Here is a 21,244-nt window from a genome sequence, read left to right as displayed (position 1 = left end):
CAAACAACGTGGCACTGAACACAAATTTTTCACCCTGGTGTGTGTCTGTGAATGAACCACAAAAGCCCTGTGTGTGTGTGGGGGGGGGTGTTTGGGGGTGAACATAATTTTAGCCAGTAATTGAACTGGCCAAGTGTGGAACTCGCAAATACTGAGGGCAGCGGTACCGGCCTGCGAGTGGGGGGCAGGCAGCACTGAGAAGATCAGAGAGCCATCATTCCCTCACTGTCACTCTGTGGTCTCTGTCCTGCTGGGAGGACGGAGCGCTGCAGGCTGCCCCACCAGGCCCTTCAGAACTAGACTAGAGTCTGCTTCCACCATGGCTCTCTCACCATTGTCCCCAACAGGTGCTTCTCTGGCCTTTTCTTGCCAGAGGTTCGGGCACGGAGCAGGAGCCGGGCTGCCTGGTGTTCCCCACCTCCCCCACCACACGCTCAGTGGTCTGGAACGGTATATCTCCTTTGGAGGTTTCAGACACCTTGCAGAACCCCCACAGAAAATTTTTTTTTTAAATTTCTTTTTTGCAGAGCATCCACAGAAAATTAAAAAAATAATTGTCTTTCTTAAGTTCCTCCCTTCCTCCCAGCCTGGCTTCTGGGCTGCCTCTCTCCTATTCAGGAACATGAGCAGCATGAACCAGAGCCAGAGAGAAGCAGAAAGGTATAGCCCCTGCTTGCCCCTGTCACCATAAGAAAAAAATCAGGCAGAAGAGTGCACTTTGCCTTCTACTCCGTTCCTTCAAATAATTTGTACCTTTGGATTATTTCCAGGACTCACCCCAGCTAATCTGCTAAAGAAGCAGCCCAGCGAGACTCTTGGCGATGCCGGGGTTAACACTGTGACCTCCTTAAGCTGCTGAGGAGTCAGGTCTAATTTTATCCTATAACTGGATCCGCAGTCCTTTTTTTTTTTCCTCCAAGTGTCGAGGTATGTTGGGAAGCCCAGAGCCAGCACTTTTGGTGGCATAGGAGAAGCAACCCTGCTTTTTGCTGAATGCAGAAAGCCAGGAGCCTGCTTTCTCCTTGGCCCAGAGCCAGGCCCCAGGTTGTGGGGAGTGAGGGTAGGTGCTGAAACTACCAAGAACCTGGTGAGGGCTGTGCTGGGGCCACCACGCAGCCTCGCTTCCTGCCGACTCCCACCCCGACGCATCCTGTACTGAGCTGCCCCGAGCGGGGCACAGTAAACGGCCTCGGGGCAGCTCAGTACAGGATCCCTCAGGGAGGACGGAGGTCAGAGCTGGCCACAGAGCCCCCAGCACTGTGGCCGGGCCTGCTGGAGAGCCTCTTCAGGGCCCTCCCTCATCAAAAATCCCCACCCAGCCCGGCCCCCCAGCCTCAGGGCCCCCATGCTCCTGCACACCATGCACCAGGCTGCCATAACCCTCCTAGCTTGGGACCGCGCCATCCGCCCCTCGGGCCTGTGCATTTCACCCTTTCCTAGAAAGCAACGGAGCAACCGGTCTCCAGAAACACCAAGGACAATGGTCATCTTGGGTTGAACAGGACTTTCAAAGGGTTCCAGGTTCAAGAGAGAAGCGCTGTTCTGAGTCTATCGCAGCTGGAGCTCTGCAGGGGGATTTGCATTGAAATGGCCTAGCCTAGACCGACTCTCTGGTGCACCCGGAGGCCTGTCCACCCCCCCTCCCTCGGTCCCCATCGCTTGGCTTTCAGGATACTGTCATCACTGAGGTTTACTGAGTGTTTTCCCACATCAAAGCATTTTCTCAAATCTATGTTTTTGCGCTCCCGGAGAGGTCAATCGGAAGCTACTGTTGGCTGTTTTCTTAGGAGGAAATCAAGACTCACACAGTCAGCAGGCTGGGAAATGACTGTGCCTCGAGGCCACGCCACCCCTGTTCCTCCCCCATCATGCCAGGGGCGGTGGAGCAGGGAGCTCCCACGGAGGATGGGGGAGATGTGAGGAAGGGAGCAGCCACTCCTAGCACCAGCCACTCTGCAAGGACCAGGCCATGCAGAAAGGATGCAAAAAAAGACAGCGTTACCTCCCAAGAGGCCATTTGAGGGAAGGGCTAGAGATCACTGCTTCCCCCGTTTTAGGCTGGCCCGCTTCACTATCTGAGCCCCCTTCCTGCTCTCTATCAGGTCCGGCTGCAGGCTACTCCCTCGCAACTCCACCTGGGGATGGCAGCAGAGACAGAAGGCAGGACAGATCACACAGAGAGACAAAACTAGAGAGAGCATGAGATCCTGTGGCAGCCGTGAAGACACTGTCTGCCGGGGGGCGTGGAGGGGCAAGGGGGCGATGGAGGGAGGAGGGGCGGGAGCCCAGAGCGGGCGCGCCCAGGTGAGCGGCTGGAGCGGTGTGGGAGCCTCAGGAGGGAGGCTGCAGCCACCGCAGTACCTGCACGTGTCTCATAAAGGAATCAACATCAGCTTCCATCTCCCTGGGGTCCTCCAGGGGCCCCTCAGCAATCACCTCCTCGTGTTCCTGGCTGGCCTCCACACCGGACGAGTCTATCTGCCGAACGACTTTGCGGATGATCTGGAAAACAGGAGGGGACCAAAGGCCCGTGAAGCCACGGAGACAGACAGAGGCTGGGAAGAGCAGGTCCCCAAGGAGGAGGTCTGGGGGAGAGGCAGCCTTTGTCCTAAGGTGCCCCTCCTCGAGGGGCCAAGAACAGGGACAGGTCTCCTGCCCCTCTCCCCCCATCCTGTGGAAACCCAGCCTTGGGCAGCTTCAGAGGGGCGAGAATTTGCAAACGGGTCATTGGTGATCAGGGTTTTGTCTCTTGGTATTGTTGGCAGGTCCTGCTGTCCTCCCCACACTTTTCATGGGCAGGGACGCCTGGCAAGTGTGCTCTCTTATTCACTCACCCAAACATTCTAACACTGTCTACTCTGAGCCTACACGTACTCAGACTGGGGGGTGACAATACAAGACACCTGCCTGCATGAGGCACACTTGGCAAGAGGCAAGATGGACACCTAAGGGGTCCTGCCTCAGCGCAGCCAAAGCGCACATCCAAGGTCCCCTCTCTGCTCCTTCTTCTCCCTCTGCCCAGACCTTGCATGGTGCCTAGTACTTGACAAGCAAAATCAGGTCTAGTGAATTAAAATCAGCAACAAATCTATGCGTTTCCACAGCCCTTTTGCTGTCGGAGGTCTGTGGTAGTCCGGGGACCACCACCCTGCTGTCTTACAGCTGTGTCCAGGGCTAGGCAACACTGGGCTGGGTTTGGGCTGTTCCGCGGAGCCTGGCCCTTGTGGAACAGTAGCAGGAGCTGAATTCAGGTGGAGTCAGGTAAAGTGGCTCTGAGGAATGTCAGGCCAGACTCAGAAGACCAGGGCTCCTGCACCAGCGTTCAGAGCCGTGCTAACCCTCTGTTCGGGCAGCAGTGAGACTCAGGGAGAGTCCAGCCCCTTTTAGCTTCTAGCCCTGCTGCCTCTCCCAGGCTCGGGGGCGGGGGGATGCCGTGCACCCACCTTCTTGGTGACAATGTTGCCCTGCTCATCTGTGAATTGTTCCTCTGTCACCTGCTCCCCTGGAATATTTTGGAACTCACTCCCCTAGAATTGCAGAAAAGGAGAAAACTCAAGGTTAGTAAGTGGGTGGCCTGGGCCTCAGGCGGAGGATGAGGGAATTAAAGAGCACAGGCAACGGCCACAGTTGGACAAATCTGCACCACACAGGAAACTCCAGCTCAGCAAGGAGCAGAGGCCAGACTGAGGCTTCCAAGTGCAAGAGGCACCCCGGGAGCCATGGAGCCCGAAGACCCGGATGGAGCCCCACACTTGCAAGAGCCTTGTGTGCCTGATCCCTCCCCAGCACCGGGGCTCATTCACGCAAGTGCTACAGAGGAGGCCCTGAGACAGGAAGTAAGGCACTGAATTGGACTTTGGACAGCCCTTCCTAGCATGGAAACCCCTTCCACAGACACCAGCGCCCTAAGTGTGACAGCTGGGGACAGGAGCGGGCCAGGAATGGGCTCTCCCAAGTCCCAGAGCTGAGCTGCCCACGCCACCACAGTGTGGCAGTCCCAGCGGGCACCACAGCCGGCTCTGGTCCCCAAGGGAAGTGCCCGGCTGCTGACTCGGGGTCCCTTCCCCCAGCTGCTGCCCACGAACACCACGGTGCCATGCACTCAGCCCTGCCTCCTGCCTGGCGGTTACCTTGAGGAAAACCCGACGCCGGACCACCCTGGTGGAGATGGTCTCCTCGTCGTCACTCACGCCCTCGCTCTCCCCCAGCTCCTTGTCCAGCTCCTGGTGGATATGTTTCAGCACAAAGCACAGGGAGCCCTTGACAATGTGCATCACATTCTGACAGCTGACCAGAAAGAAGCCCAGGAGCACTAGGGTGACCAGGAGCTGGGTGACGAAAGTCCACATCCTCACCTCCTCAGCAGCTGGGCCCTCCGGGAACTAGCCAGGGCTTCGGCCACTGTGGGGGTCCAACCTCTCATTCTCCCCTCAGACTCCCGGGTGCCCCCCTGCAGGCTCTCTCCGCAGGAGACTGGATGGCCCCTCGCTAGAACTGCCTGCCGAGTGCCCTCCTGCCGAGCAGCCCTGGGCTCTGCCCTCACGCCTGGGTGACATCAGGCTTCGATAATTTTAGCTTCCTGAACCAGCTGCTAGGGCTGTCCAACTGGGCTAGAAGGGAGCAGGCAGGTGCGCGTGTCCTGGGCACTCAAAGCGCACGTCAAAGTCACTCTGTGGGTGACGCCTCCCCCCGACTACACACACACAACGGGGCCTGCCCAGCCCTATGCGCACTAGAAGCAGCTCTGCCCAGGGAACTGTTTTCTTTCTGGGGCTCTGGGAAATAAGGTGTCCAGAGAATGGGGCCCTTTGTGTGTTTCTCTGGGCGGTTACTGCCGTGATCAGAACGGAGTTCACCCCCACCCACAGGGATGGCACTGGCTAATACCCTGGAGAGAGAGTTAAGGATTTATTTCAAAAATAGCCCTGGGAGGAGTGATTCACTCAGGCCTGGCCAAATTAGCTCAGCGGGGTTCAGCACAGGTGGTGGGGCCACCTGGAAGCCCGTGCACTGCCGCCCCCCCCCACCCCGCCCCGGCCCAGCAACCCTATGCGTATGCGTGTAACTGGTGTGTCTATTTAAGGCCTGTCCTCAGAGGCTCTTCCCAGGCTGGGCTCTCAGCGCCCACGAGGGGCAACCACGCGCCTGAGGCTCGTCTTTACAGACCTGATTCAGAAATGCAGCCGTGGCAGCTGTGGCCCACGGGAATTTCACTTTCCCGATCAGGCTGTGCCGGTCTGAAGAACGGTACCCCAGCAGAAGGATCAAAGATCTGGGGCCCAGCCAAGTGACCTGCCGCTCGCTCACCGCGGGCGCTGGGGAGCTCTGGGAAGCAGGCCCGGACTCCAGTGCTGTCCGCACCCCACCCGTGAGGAGTGCGGGTGTGGGAGCACGGTCATGACGAGGAGCCTGAGCAGGCCCTCACACGGGGAGCACTGCTCTGAGGCCACTACGCCCTGTGTACTCCCCCTACTGACTTGGTAAGGCCCTCCAACAGCCGTACCCGGTAGGCCCTATGACTTCTCCATTTTACACAGAGAAAATGGAGGCACAGAGTCAGAGAGTGAGTAAGTGAAAGGGTCCGATTTCAATACTGCCTCATTTCCACGAGGAAGCTCCTAAAGAAATAGAAGGCCGTCTCACATGCAAAGGGGCTGGGCGCTGGAGAGCATTCAGTTTGGGCCTAGCCAGGAAGGATCCAACTTCTCAGGGTTCCATCTGGGGCCTCAGAGAAGAATGTCTTACAGTGATTTCAGGCTTTCCTGCCTAGCCCCAAATTATAGGGCATCTCTCTCTCTCTCTCTCCCCGTCAGTGTTTTCAGAAATTCACCGGAAATACCAGTCAATGGGGGCTTTGCAAACCCTTGGCTTATGCGGGTCTCACGACCAGCCCTGGGGTCCTGTCAGGTGATTAGAATGACAGCTCACCTATACCATCTAATCCAGCCCTGGACCTGGAAGGCGTCAGGCCTGGCAGCCCCGCACACTCCCTTACTCTCACTGGGAAGCATGAGGTCCGGACTCCCCTGCCCCTCACAGTAGATGGCTGTGTGACCCTGGGGAAATCCTCAGCCTCTCTGGGTAACAATTGGGTAACTCTCTGGGGCCTCAGCCTCCTCATTTATAAACAAGGCAGTTAGACCCTATGACCTAGAAGTTTTCTCCTGCGACCCACAGGAGTGCTCCTGGCTTTCTCCCCAGCCCTCCCCTCACCAAAGGCTAACTGCAGGGGGAGCACACAGAAGGCAGCTCCTAACACCCTTCTCTTTCCCCAGGAATCCGGAATTTGACCCAGTTAAGAGCGCCTGAGCTCTCGGCCAAGTACTTGCTGTTAGGAGTAGTACAAGTGCGGAAGGACAGCCTGCTGGCCAAGAATGCGCGGGCTGGTCTGGGGAGAAAAACGGACGCAGCCGCCTGTCCTGTCCAAGGCACACACTTGCAGGGAAGTAGTCTAAATAAAACCTTATTGGAATCCTAGCAGCTCTCTGCAGCTGGCTGCCCAGGGCTGTTGTGGAGCTAACCTAGCTGTGGGGGCCCCCACGTGCCCACTAGGGCTCAGGCTCAGGTAGGCAGAGGGACGAGAAGAGTGGCAGAAGGGAAGGAAGGAGGGGGAGCCGCCAAGCTTCCGGATGAGGCGAACCGTAAGACACCAAATGAGATGCGGAACACGTTGTTTCTGCGCACACTAAAAATACACAGGCGTGGAACAGCGACGAAAATTTTTTAAAAATGCATATATTCAAAAGGCACACCTTAATGAGCTGTCTGGATTTGTCTCAAAAAAATGTTGGGGAGGGGGGAGAAGAGAGAGGTAGGTATCCGTGAAACAGGATTGGCCACAATCGGGTAACTAGTGCCTGAACAGTAAGAGCATGGAAATTAATGTGCTATTCTGGTTTTGTATTTATCTGATTTTTCATAATAAAAAAAAATTCCCTGAATACATTAAAATGGATGTGTATGGGAATGGGAATGGGGAGTGAAGTCACAGGGAATAGATAAAATGAGTACTGCCGGGCACACCCCAAGTGGGGAGGGAGGTCTGAGGGAGGCGGGGCACCCCCTACCACCCGCTGAGCCCCGCCGAGAGGACCCCAGCATTCCCAAGCCCAGGCAATAACCCAGGCACCCTTCAGGTCACCTGAGATGGTGACCACAGCCGAAGTGCTGAGAACTGAGTGGTCTGTCCGTGGCCACACAGATCACGGTAGGACTGAGTTAGCCTAACACCCAGGTCTCTCTGCTCTACACCCTTCCTAAGACACACAATGGAACAAGAAAACCAACAAAAACCATGGCTTTGGAATCAGTCAGACCTAACTCCAAAGCCCCCCTCAGATCATGCAACCTTGGGGCAAGAAGCTCAGGGAACATCAGCTCCTCCCCTCCCTCAGCAGAGACTGTGACTCGTATCCTTACTTGTAGAGACAGCAAAGTCACACCACAATTTTTAAAGAAAGGAAGCTGGCTGGGCCTGGGGCTGGCTTGGAGGAGAGGCCGCCCTGGGCCTCAGGCCCCTCCCACGCCCCTCTGGGCATCGGCGGGCGGCTGGGTGCGCGCTCACCTCTGCCATCAGGGAGAAGGTGCTCCGAGCCTCCTGCACCCACTCTTGGTGACTCTGTCGTCTCCGTGCCCTGCTCTCAGCCTCTGGCTGCCCTTCCCGGACGTGCTCAGCTGTGGACACCAGGACCTTCTCATACTCGTGCGACCCACTGGGCTCCAGCTCTTGGATAGTGGTGATGGTACTCTGGAAGGAGTGTGAGCCTTGGGTGACTTCCTCTGGCCAGGAACTTCGGGCAGTGTCTTGTAGGTATGAGACAATGGAGCCTTCCTCATCCCAGTGCTGCAGTCTGGGGTCCAGGGAGAGAGAAAGGACACCAGGTTATCCTTCGGTCTCTGGCTGCTCAGACACCCGCCCCCTCCAGAGCTGGAGTGATGGGACAATAGGAGCGAACCCCACAGCTAGCACACGGCTGCCTGTCCTGCTAAGAGAGGCCCAGAGGGGCCAGCGCTGCTGTCCAGGAGGAAAGGGCCGTGGAGACCAGTACCGCTGGCCCTGTCACTTTAAGTGGAAGGCTCTCCACGCTGGGTTCCTGAGGCACTTGGCTCACCCTGCTGGGCGTCACCCAGGCCTCCATGCCCATCATCTCACCTGCTTCCTCTCCAGCCCTCCGGCCACATGCCCACCACGGTCCTTATCCCAGTGCTCATCCAATAAAGCTGCCACATTCTCCCTTGGAAACACGCTCTTCTATGGCTTCTAGGACACCACATTTGCCTGGTCCCCCCCCCCACCCCCCGCACCGCCCAGCTACCACTTCTTAGTGTCCTTTGTTGATTTCTCCTAATTTCTCTGACTCCTGAACATGGAAGCGCCCCAGGGCTCAGTTCTCAGAGTTCATCTCTACCTACGCCCACTTCTGAAGTGAGCCCGTTCAGTCCATGGCCTCACACCCCATCCGTGTGCTCCTCGTGCTCTCCTCCTTGATCTGCAGATGTGTAGACCCAAATGCCTCCAGCACATCTCTGCTTTGGGGGTCTCATAGGCATCTCAGGGACAGCATGGTCAAGGCCACATTCATGAGTAACTCATGGTCAAGGCCACACTTTCTCCCCGACGTGTCGCACCCTGTCTTCCCTGCAAGGCCTTTGTGCTGGCTGGGCCTTCTGGTGGATACATGCCCTTGGCATTCACATGGCTCACCTCTTAATTCTTTCTGCTCTTTACTCCAACATCACAGTCTCAGGCTTCCAGGCTACCTACCCCTCATTTTAGCCATCTGCTCTCCACATGGGTACATACGACCTACCCCCCCACCCTTATTTTCCTTTTAGGACCATGACATAATGTTTCCCTTCTTTTGTGGGGGAGAGGGCAAAGGGGGAAGGAGAGAGAATCTCAAGCAGGGTCCACACCCAGCATGGAGCCCAACATGGGGCTTGATCTCACAACCCTGAGATGGTGACCTGAGCCGAAATCAAGAGTCGGACGCTTAACCAACTGAGCCACGCAGGGTCCCCTAACTTTTCCTTTTTAGTTACTTTCCATTTCAATAGCTTCACTTCATTTATTGTCCATCTCCCCAATAGAACATAAAACTTTCAGCAGATGGAGACTTCTGTGTGTCCTGTTCCATGCCACAATCCCAGCACAGTTTACAGGTGCCCGGGACCCAGCAGGGGCTCCACACATACTGGTGGGGGGAGTGAACGAAATTCACCTGTCCCCACTAGAAGGCTGACTGCGGTCATAGAACCAAACCGTACCACTCCAAGGCCTAGCACCAGGCCTTCTGGTTCCCCCTCGGGTGGCCAGGCCAGCCCAGTCAGTGCTGCTCAGTGACTGGCTGACATGGGTTGTTGGGAGTGGCCTCCGCCACAGGGTTCCCACCGAATCACTCGTAATTCTCACAGGCCACCCGCCCACCCAAACTCTCCCGGGTCATCAAAGGATTCATTTGGGAAACGAAAATACAATGACATAAACCCTTTCTGGCTTTCTTTTTCCTCTGCCTACAGTATTCGGGCCACACCGGGTGGATCCTGGGGAAGGGCCCACTCAGGCTGGGCTTCTGAGCAGGCCAGAGAGCCAGCTGCGGTGGAAGAGGCCACGAGAACAGCTTCCCCGCAGCCTAGGCAGCCCTGAGCTATGGGGTGTGGTGGGTGTGCCCAGCCTTCAGGGAGCCCACAGACCATCTCCTTGCTTTAGAGAAATTTTAGGGGAATTTTAGGCAATTTTAGGGGAAAGGGCCACTGTGGCTCAGTTCCTGTGCCAGTCCAGGAAGGCCAAAGTGTCCTCTGCAGTCTGCCCAGCCCCGCAGGTGTGGCGGGCCCCCCCAGCCACAGATGTTAATCGGACCTGAGGCCGGAAACCCTCGGTGTCTGCCCAAGGCTCCCTGCCTGACCTGCCCACACGGCTGCCTGCTGCAGGCCCAGGAGAGCCCCAATGTCTCCACAGCCACAAGTTCTGCCCCGCCCCTATGAAGCCCCCCAACCTCACACTTTCAACGGGTAGAGCAGAAGGGCACCTTATCAGCTCTGTCACACGCAGGCTGTGTGACTGCCTGAGTCACTCGCCTGGCCCTCCCTGGTGCCTCCAGGTTTCTAAATATGGTCTTCCCCACCAAGCGCCTAATAGCACCAGGACCCAGAGTGCCTACCCTCACCTCACCAGAGAGGTGGCTGGCCTGAGCCTCATCGTCTCTCTCCTCACACCCGCCCCCCAGCCTCCCTCCAGCGGGCCACGCCCAGGGGCATCTTAGGCAAGGACTGGCCTTTGCAGATCAGGCTCCATGCCCACAGAACTGAGGCCCGAGCGACGGCGGGGGACTCAAGAGGCCAGCCAGTGCCCTATCGAGCTGCTTTGCCTACCCCCCCCTCACCTGCTCACCCCCAAAGCCCAGGAAGACAGAAGGTACCCTTCCCCAGCCGCCCAGCCCCTTACCTGTCCTGGCTCATCTCCATCACCCGACTCACGCTGGGGGATTCTGTGATGTGGGCTTGCACCCTCTGCTGGCCTGCAACAAGAGACACTTGATTCTCTGAGTCCTGCCCCGCACCTGGGGCGTCCTCCTGCCTCTCGTGACCTGGCAGCTTCTCTTCTGACCTCTGACCTTCCTCCTGGTCAAGCAAATCGATAAGGCCATTTATGGCATCTGAATCCACTGTGTCGTCCTCCACAAGGTCCAGAGAGCCCAGCGTGGAGCCCTGGGGTCCCTCGGAGAGCACCCCCTCCGGCTTCCACTCGTGGCCGGTGGCGTCAGAGTCCTCGGCCTTGCTGCACTCCAGAGAGGAGTCCTCAGCAGTGACCAGGGAGGGCGTGAGGCCCGCGGACCACACCTGCATGTCAGACATCTCCAGCATGGCGTCATGCTCCGTGGCCGCCAAGGGGATGGCGTCTATGACGGCCACCTCGTTCCAGTACTGGTCTGCGCGCAGCGGAGAGGGAAGCGCGTAGTGCAGGGAGGCGGGGGACAGCAGCTCGTCCTGCAGCGAGGAGTAACCTGGATGGGCAGACAGAGGGCAACATGCTCCAGAAGCGATTTTTGTCACACAGGCTTACGTGCAAACCCACGCTCACGCTCACGCACACGCACACGCACGCACAGGCACGGCCATAGACACGCATGCGCATTGCGGGTAGGGAGGCTTTCCAAGCTCAGTGTCCAACGCTCAGGCCTGTGGCTGCTGCCCAGGGCCCGGGGGCAGGAGGAACAAGGCTCTGGGATGGGTAGGGGACAGGCGGGAAGTGTGGCGGAGACAAGGGCTCCTTTGCTGAATGGCAAAGAGCAGAGACTGGAGTTCTTTCTTCTCCGGTTCAGAGCAATAGATCAAGAAGTCCTGATCTGAAGGATCTGTGCTCCCATCTGTCTCCAACCGGATGAAAGCCCACCGCTTGACGTCTGGGCAGAAAGAAATGTTGCTCTTTCTTTGCTCAAAACATCCTTTTAGCACAGGCCTTGGGGAAACCAGCCAGGGAGGTACCTTCAAGGGAGGGACCAGCCTCCCCAGATCTGGGGGCAGTAACCAAGCTTGGAGGGGCCGAACACCCACCCTCGGTGCAGTGGTCAAGTGGGAAACCACTTGGTTTCAGATGAAGTCACTCTTTCTCAAGTTACAGATGGGTTCTGGAAATTCTGAGGGATCTAAGTGGCGTGAGTGAGAGTTCTTAGGGTTCAGAATGGGGGAGACCGGGTCAGAGGGCAACAGGAGGCCCGTCAGCTGGTACTTCCGGCTTTGCCCAGAAGCTCCTGGCCTGCAGGCCCTGCACTGTTCCCACTGGGCCCAGGTCAGCGGTGAGCCGGTGGGGCTGCGGCCAGTTAGAACAGGCCTGGCCTGGTGGTCGCTGTAGCCTTTTCATACGTCTGCTCCTTGTGACCGGCTCTCATGCGCATCCCTGCTAGTCTTCTGCTTGGCTTTGCCATGGGCTCCCTCATGTTCAGAAGTGACTCAAAGCCCGAGTGAGGGGCACGTGTAAGCATATGAGGAATCTGACAGTGTTCTGTCAGTTGCCTCCTCCGCTCTCCTCTAGACACAAGTGGGGGTCCATGGATAGGGCAAAGAGGCCCTCTGACTCCACGTCAGACCTTGGGCCAGTCTGTGGGTTGGTGAAGGGACCAGAAGGCAAGCTTCTCCATCCAGCTCAGCTTAGTTGGGAAACCGGAGCCTAAAGACCCCGTAGCACCAAAAAAGGACCCCTGGGTATGGGCAAGCTGCCCCTGCTGTCTCTAGGGAACTTCCTGTGCCCAGAAAGGCCCCTAACCAAGTGTCCAGACTCTTTGTCCTGCCCTTCACCCCTCACCACCCTGCGTCCAGCCCTTCCCCGGGTTTGGCCTTTCTCCCACCCAAATGGACCCTCATCCCTAGGCTGGAATGCAGCCTATTGCTGCTCTACTTGTGGTTATCTTCATTCACTCACTTGTTCAACCCAAAGATACTAACCGAGGGCCACTTGCAGGCCAGGCACAGTGCCTGGGCTGAGGATTACAAACACACAAACACACTCAAATAAGACAGGTTCTCGTCGCCCTGTTTTCTTGACATTCTCCCAGCGACTTTGGCTCACCTCGTCTCCCCTCATCTTTGAACCCGTCCTATGGTCCTTGTTAAGCTGCTTCGTGGGAGGGCAGGAATGGTGTCTCCCTCTCCCTCCCACTTCCCTAGAACAGGATTGGGACTCCCTAGGGCCTGGTGACTACTGCAAAACTCTCCAGGTGTGTGAGGAGGACACAGGAGCCAGGACGGATACCCCCAGCCACATTTAGAAAAGCCACCATCGCTGATTCATGTATGTGTCCCAGGTGCCAGGAACCAGGCTGTATGATTGACATACATCCTCTCTTCATCATCCTGGGAGAGTTTTCCCCCTGACTGATCTATCTCTAGAAGTCTCTGTGGTTCCAAGGCTCAAGTTGAGAAGGAGGAAAAGACCATCAGGGGCTGGGGGGCGGGGAGGGTAACAGGGTGCTTATAGACTAACAGCTCTGGCCAAACAAGGAGGCACAAAGAGGAGATGGGAGAGCAGGAGAAACCGGTGGGCCAAATATTCCCATGTTAAATCCAAGTCACTCTATGTGGAGCCATGACCTAAGGAGTTGGGAAACCAGGACCAACAGCCTTCTAACCCTCCAAGGAAATCTCTCTGGAAAATATACCAGCAGAACATTTAAGAGTCAAGTGATTATTTTTCTTATCCCCCACCCCTTTGTTTTAAGATTTTATTCATTTACTTAAGAGAAGGAGCAGAGCAAGAGGAGCACATTAGCTGGGGGAAGGGCAGAGGGAGAGGGAGAGTCAGACTCCCCGCTGAGCAGGGAGCCCGCCGCACGCGGGACTCAATCCCAGGACCCTAAGATCATGACCTGGGAGGAAGGCAGATGCTTAACCAATTGAGCCATCCAGGTGCCCCCTCTTCTTATTTTTGAGAGCATTATTATGTTATTTCCATTACTAATTAATTAAGTACCTATTTTGTTAAAAAAAAAACCCATACTAAATATGTCATTTTTAGTCATCACAACAATCTTACAAGGAAAGCAATATTATCTCTACTCTATAGATTAGCAAACTAGAGGTTCAGCAACCGGCTCAGGGCACACAGAAAGAGTGGTCTTCTCACTTGATTTCACCATTAGTGTCTTTTAAAATTGCTTTATTGAGGTATAGCTGACATACAGTAAGTGCGCATATTTTAAAGTAGACCATTGAATAAGTTCCAAGGAACCATCATCACAACAAAAAGAGGAACATTCATTGCCCTTGAAAGGTGTCCTCACGTTTCTTTGCAATCCTTCCTTCTTGCATTCCCGTTCCCAGGGAACCACCGATCTGCTTTCTGTCCCTGTATATGAGGTTACATTTCCCAGAACTTTCTAGAAATGGACTTATACAGTGTATACTCTTTTCAGTCTGGTTTCTTTTACAGGGTGCAGCGATTTGGGTATCACTGTGCTGTTGAGCACAGCGATGATTTATCCATTGTTACCGCTGCACCGTGTTCCATTAGGGGGATGCATCACAGGTGGTTCACCCATTTACCTGTGAGTGGCCATGTGACTTGCTTCCGGTTTGGGGCTGTTACAAATCAAGCTGCTTGTCCATGTGAACGTATGCTTTTTCTTTGGGACACACACCTGGGAACCGCGTGTTTGGATCGTAGGTGCATTTTATCTTCTCACGAAGTAAAGGCTTTTTCAAATTGGTTGTTTCCTTTTACAGTCGCACCAGCAGTGGATGAGAGGGTCAGTTTCTCCAATATCCTCATTGACACCTCATATGACTGGTCTTCTCCATTTTAGCCATTCTTACAGGGGGGTCGCGGGATCTCCTTTGTAGTTTTATTTTGTATTTTTTTAATGACTAATAATGCTGAGCCTCTTGTCATGTGTTTATTTGCCCTCTGTGTCTGTTCTGGGTTAACGGTCTGCTCAAACTTTCTGATCTAAAAATTGGAGAGTTTGTTTTCTTCTTATTGAGTTTTGAGAATTCTTTATATATCCTGGATACCAGTCCTATGTCAGATGACTATTTCCAATATATTCTCTCAATCTGTGGCTTAGTTTTTCACTTTCTTAACAATGTATTTTGAAAAGAAGAAGTTTTTAAAATTTGATGAAGCCTGATTTATCTTTTGTACAGATCGCACTTCCACCGTCGTAGCTAAGAAATCTTTGCCTTGCCCAAGATTTTTCTAAGGTTTTCTTTTATGTTTCCTTCTAGAAGTTGTATAGTTTTTTGTTAATATCTATAAGTTTTAACGTTAGGTTTCACATTTAAGCTACCATCCACTTTGAGTTAATTTTTGTATATGCTGATGTAACGTATAAATCCAAGTTCATGTTTGCTTGTGAATATCCAATTGTTCCAGCCCGGTTATCCTTTCTCCATGAATTGCCTTCGTATTTTTGTTGAAAGTCGGTTGTTCTTACATATGTGGTTCTATTTCTGGACTCCATTCTGTTCCACGAATCTATCCGTCTTTTGTTGTTGTTGTTGTTTTAATAAGGAATGGATGTTGGATTTGTCAAATATGTTTTCTGCATCTGTTATAACCATATGGTTTTCCTGTTTTAGTTTGCTAATCTGATTAATTATATTGATTTATTTATTTCTATTCTTTAAATTTATTAAGGTGTGTCTTACGGCCCTGCATATGGTCTAACTTGGTGCATGTTCATGTGAACTTGAGAAGAATGTGTATTCTGCTGCTGTTGGTTGAAGTAGGCTGTGACATCCAGCTGATGGTGTTGAGTTCAATTGTGTCCTCACCCATTTTCTGCCTACGAGGTCTGTCCATTTCTGATAGAGGGATGCTGATTTCCAACTCTGGTAGTGGATTCATCTGTTTCTCCTTGCCGTTCTCTCAGTTTTTGCCTCCCATAGTTTGGTGCTCTGTTGTTAGGCACATACACATTAAGGATTATTATGCCTTCTTGGAGAACCGACCTCTTTCTAATATAATGCCCCTTTATCCCTGATAACTTTGCTTCGAAGTCTGCTCTGCCTGAAGTTAATTTAGCTTCTCATGAATTCTTTTCATTAGCGTTAGCATGGTTTATTTTTGTACACCCATTCACTTTAAATCTACACGTGTCTTCATATTTAAAATGGTTTTCATACAGACAGTATGTGTTTTTTGATGCATTCTGAGTCTTTTAATTGGTGCATTTAGACCACTGACTCTCACAATGATTCTTGATATAGCGGGATTGACATACGCCGCATTTGCTACTCTTTTCTATTTGTTGCCCTCGTTCTTTGTTTCTATTCTTTTTCTGCCTTTTGTGGTTTTAACTGAGCATTTTATATGATTCCATCTTTTCTCCTTTCTTAGCATGTTAGTTATGCTTCTTTAAAATTTTTTTTTTAGTGGTTGCCCTGGTGTTTGCAATATACACTTACACAGTCCACTTTCAAATAACACTACAGCACAGGTAGTGTGAGTACCTTATAATAACAAAATATTCTTAATTCCGCCTCTCATCGTTCACTCCACTTACACATAAGCATGTGTGTGTGTGTGCATAAGATGCATGCGTAATCGAATATGTTATTGCTATTATCATTTTGAACAAACTGTAGACCACTAAGAATAAGAAAATCTGTTTTTATTTTATTTTCACTTAATCTTTTTTTGATGCTCTTCCTTACTTAATGTCCATCATAGGTTCCCCACCCATACTCTCTTCCTTCTCTTGAAGGAACTTCTTTTAATACTTTCTGTAAGGCAGGTCTGCTGACAACAAATTTCCTCAATTTTTGGTTGTCTGAGAAGTCTTTTTTCATCTTTTACTTTTGAAATATAAAATTTAAGAGGATCCAGAATTCCAGGTTGGTGTTTTTCCCTCTCAACAGTTTAAATATTTCATTTCACTTCCTTCTTGTCTGTAGGGCTTCTAAGAGAAATCAGATGTGATGTTATCTTTGTTCCACTATAGATAACGTTTTTTCCTTCCTGCCCACCCCCATTTTTGGGGCATTTTTTTCTTTATCTTTGACTTTCTGTGATTTGAAAATGATATGCTTAGGCATAGTTTTTTGACATTTATCCTGTTGTGTTCTCTGAGCTTTCTGGATCTGGGGGTTGGTGTCCGACACTAATTTGGGTAAATTCTCAGTCATTATTTTTTTCAAGTATTTCTTCTATTGCCTTCTTTCTTCTCCATCTAGTATTGCCATCATGTGTATATGATACGTTTTGTAGTCACTCCACACTCCTTGGATATTCTACTCTGTTTCTTTCGGTCTTTGTTCTCTTTACTTTTCGGTTTGGGAGATTCCTGTTGACTTAGCCTCAAGCTCAAAGAGTCTTTCCTCTGCAGTGGCTGGGTTAGTAAGCCCATCAAAGGCATTCTTCATTTATGGTGTCATCTCTAGTGTTTCTTTCTGGTTCTTTCTTAGGATTTCCACCTCTCTGCTTATAACACTCATCTACTCCTACATGATGCCTACTTTATCCATTAGAACCCTTAGCATATTGATCATAGTTGTTTTAAATTCCCAGTCTGATAATTCCAACATCCCTTTCCATGACTGCTTCTAACGCTTGCTCAGTCTCCTCGAACTGTGTTTTTTGCCTTTCGGGGTGTCTTACAAATTTTTCTTGATATCCAGATGTGATGTACTGAATGAAAGGAAGTGCTGTGAATAGGCCTTTAGTAATACAGTGGTGAGGTGTGGAGGGAAGAAAAGCATTCTCTAGTCCTATGTTTTGGTCTCAGTCTTTTCGTGAGCCTCTATGCCTTTGGACTATGAACTTCACAAGTATTAAGGTTTTTTTCCCTCTACCTGAGGTGGGAAAAGATAGCTAGCAAGGGCTGGAGTTGGGTATTTCCTTTCTGTCATGTGGCTAACTTTTAAAATTTGAGAAAGTTTCTCTTTTCCCATGTGGACATTGTCCCCTCTGAGTACTGCCTTACTAGTGTTGTATAAGCTCTGACTGTGTGTTTTCTTTACTTTTTCTTTTTTTAACTTCTGTAACGCAAGTGCCTGACCTAAGCTTTGATTGTGCAGGTAGCCACTTCCAAGGTGGCTACCTCAAATAAACACATTGCCAGGCCCATGACTAGATAAAGGCCAGACCACCTCCCCTGACTGAAGCCCCTCTATTACGTAAATCTTGGTTGATTTCAGCAACTGATCATTTGGGTCACTTGATTTTTATTTTCTCATGCTTTAAATTCCCACTCTTATGTTTTAAATTTACCAATGAAGAGTGAGCCAATGAGAGGCACCTGAGTGGCTCAGTTGGTTAAGTATCCACCTTAGGCTCAGGTCATGATCTCAGGGTCCTGGGATTGAGACCCACGTGGGCTCCCTGCTCGGCAGGCAGTCTGCTTCTCCCTCTCTCTCTCCCTTTGCATGTCCCTCCTGCTTGTGTTCTTTCTCTCTCAAATAAATAAGATAAATAAATAAAAATAATAATTTTTAAAAATCTTGAAAAAAAAAAGGGAGCCCATAAGAGCCTAGGCCCCAATTCTTAACCACCCCCAAATAGCAGAACCCCAGCCTCAAGCTTGTTCTCTGTCTTTCTCCTCACAACTTTGCTATGTGGTCCTAAATATGCTATGTAATTTTCAAGTTCTGTAAGTAATAAACTCCCCCACCACGGCAAGCCTGGTGGTTATTGCTAATGGGCATCTTACAATCATAATAAGATCCAAGAGGGCTGGTCCAGCCACAATACTAGCTGTTGATAGGCTGAGTCCAACACACAACAACTGGCATCCTATCAATTTTGATGTCTTGTGTTCTTATTTACATTCAACTGAGACTATATTCTAATTTCCCTTTTACTCTCTTGTTTGATCCATGGGTTATTTAGGAGTGAATTATTTAGCTCCAAATATTTGAGACTTCCCAGATTTTCTGTTATTGTTTTCTAATTGAGTTTCACTGTGGTCAGAGAACATGCTTTGTATATTCCAAAATCTTCTAAATCTGAGACTTGCTTTATGGTCTAGAATATGGTCCATGTTGGTGTGAGTTCCAGATGCAACTGAAGGAACGTGCCTGCTGCTGTCATACGGTAAAATGTTTATAAGTGTCAATTAGGTCAAGCTGAGGATAGCGTTGCTCTAACCTTCAATATGCTTACTGATTTTTCTACTTGTTCTATTAATGATCAAGACAGGGGTATTGAAATCTCCCACTGTAACTGTGGTTTTGTCTATTTCTCATGGTAGTTTTCTCAGTCTTTGCTTCATGCATTTTAAAGCTATATTACTAGGTGCATAAACATTAGGGTTATTAAGCCCTCTGGATGAACTGCTTATGAAATTATTTTTTTCCTCACTGGTAATATTCTTTGTTCTGAAACCTACTTGTTTGATGTTAGTATAGCCATGTCAGTTGTCTTTTGATTAATGTTAGCACAGTTTATCTTTTCTCATCCTTTTACTTTTAAGGAATTTGTGTTTTGATATTTGAAGGGCAGAGCTGAGATTTACGTTTGTATGCAGTATGACTATCTCTGCCTTTTAAGTGGAGTATGCAGACCATTTATATTTAAGAAGATTATTTATCAAATATAATAAAAATTTAATATAATAATTTATATTATATAATTACATATAATATAAATACATTTATATTTAAAATATAAGTATTAAAAATAAATAAACTTAACACTTAAAAATAAAATAGAAAATAATAGAAATATAATCTATATTATATAATTATACATAATTATAATAGTATATTTAATAATATACTATTAATAAATAATTAACTTATTAAATAATAAACTTATTAAATAAGATTATTTATTAAATAAATATATCACTTGCTAATTTCTACTTTTCTATTTCTCCTATCTGTTCTTCTCTTTTTCTTCTTTGTATGTCTTCTTTGGGATTAATTATAATTTATCATAATTCCCTTTGATCCATTTTGATGGATTATTAGGTATAATTCTCTTTTATTATTTCAGTAGTTGCTTTAAGGCTCATAATATACATCCTTGACCTATCACAATCTACTTTTTAAAAAAGGTTTTTACTTATTTCAGAGAGAGAGAGAGACAGAGAGACTGAGAGTGTGTGAGCAGGAGGAAAGTAAGAGGGTGAGGAGAAGTAGATTCCCCACTTTATGTGCAGCCTGAGGCTGGGCTGATCCCATGATCCTGAGACCATGACTTGAGCAGAAACAGGAGTCAGATGCCTAAGCAACTGAAACATCCAGGTGCCCTATCACAGTGTACTTTGAAGTGAAATTATAACACTTGGTGTATAGTATAAGCACTTTATAATAGTATACCTCCATTTTTCCCTCAACTTATTTTACTTTTCTACTATAGTTATCATACATTTTACTTTTACATATGTTATAAACCCAACATTGCATTGTTGTTACTTTTGTTTACATCATTGATTATCTTTTAAAGAGATTTAAATAATGAAGAAATAATGTAACTAACTAGAGAATTATGTATTTATCCTCGCAGTTAACATTTTTGGCAGTTAATTCCTTCTTATAGATCCATATTTCTCTCTGGTATCATTTTAATTTGGCCTGAAAGACTTTCATTTATTTAACATTGCCTGAAGCATGGGTCCCCTGGTGGTGAATTCCTTCAGTTTTTGTATATTTTGAAAAGTCTTTATTTCTCTTCATTTTTGAAAGCTATTTTTGCTAGGTATAGTTAGAATTGTAGGTTACTTTAGAGGTATTCTTTAAAGATGTGATCTACTTTAAAGATGTTGCTTCATTGTCTTCTGACTTGCATTGTTTCCAACAAGAAGTTTGAAATCATTCTTGTCTTTGTTCTTTTGTACATGTCCCTTTTTCTTTGGCTACTTTCAAGACTTTCTCTATCATTGGTTTTGACCAGTTTGTTTAAAATATGCCTTGCCATAGTTGCTCTCGTGTTTTCCATGCATGTGATTCACTGAACTTCTTGGATCTGTGTATTTATAGTTTTCATCAGATTTGGACATTTTCCAGCCCTTATTTCTTCAGATGCTTTTTCACCCATTCTCTGTTGGGAACTCTATTTTCACAAATATAAGATCCCTGATGCTTTTTAAAATTTTTCTTTTCTTTTGGGTTTTTGAAGAGTTTCTATCACTATGTTGTCAAATTCACTAATCTTTTCTTCTGTAATGTCTAATCCCACTCAGTGAATCTGAAGATCTCAGAATTCTCTAAGCAGCTGGGTCTTCCCTGGTACTCTACATCTTCGCAACTCGAGTGGCTCCATTCTCTCTGGATTCTCAACAACTCTCCAACCTAGGGAAACTTCTTGGATTCTTCTTCTCTATGTCATGACCTAGAAACTAGCAATTACAGAGTTTTCCTCAATTGTTTCCCACGTTCCATGGATCACTGTCTTTTGTTGACTCATGTCCAAAGTTGTGAAAACTGTTGTTTCATATATTTGGCCCATTTTGGAGTATCACGGGCTGTTTTAAGCAGGAGGGTATATTCAGTCCTTATTTATTTACCTCATTTTGGCCAGAAGTGGAATGCATCTTAAACAACCTGTCGGTTATAGCCAAGTGAATATTCTGTCACTTTTGGGAGTCTCAGTAAGACCTGATAAAGACAGGAGAGGGTAGCTCTACTGGCCACAGAATGCCCAAGGCTCATTTGGTACCCTTTAGGACCTTTCTTCCTTAAAACTCACATGGTGTTCACTTTAATGGGATTTCATCCAAATGAAATGTGTCCATGAAGAGAACTCATGCATACCCTCTCCCAGGACTTCCTGTTTTTTCTTTATTCTAGAGCCCTTCCTGTAGTACTA

General features: G+C 49.4%; 1 protein-coding gene across 18 annotated transcripts in view; it reads right to left on the bottom strand.

Moving 5' to 3' along the window:
* ANK1 (ankyrin 1) overlaps positions 1-21,244 on the bottom strand; it is a 207,503-nt gene that overhangs the window by 4,023 nt on the left and 182,236 nt on the right. For 4 of the 18 annotated variants that reach the window (XM_059155988.1, XM_059155989.1, XM_059155996.1 and 1 more), the window contains 5 exons: positions 10,445-11,003; positions 7,565-7,850; positions 3,444-3,527; positions 2,362-2,502; positions 2,003-2,135 (listed from right to left, as the gene is read on the bottom strand). In XM_059155988.1, the coding sequence (XP_059011971.1) occupies positions 2,037-2,135; positions 2,362-2,502; positions 3,444-3,527; positions 7,565-7,850; positions 10,445-11,003 (1,169 nt within the window). In that variant the 3' untranslated portion in view covers positions 2,003-2,036. Of the gene's footprint in view, positions 1-2,002; positions 2,136-2,361; positions 2,503-3,443; positions 3,528-4,130; positions 4,566-7,564; positions 7,851-10,444; positions 11,004-21,244 lie in introns of those variants that run through there. The other 14 variants (XM_059155999.1, XM_059156000.1, XM_059155991.1 and 11 more) reach the window with 10 other exon arrangements.

Source organism: Mustela lutreola, chromosome 18, assembly GCF_030435805.1.
Source record: "Mustela lutreola isolate mMusLut2 chromosome 18, mMusLut2.pri, whole genome shotgun sequence".
In the NCBI taxonomy this organism is placed as follows: Eukaryota; Metazoa; Chordata; class Mammalia; order Carnivora; family Mustelidae; genus Mustela; species Mustela lutreola.
This window is presented reverse-complemented; position numbering and strand designations above follow the sequence as displayed.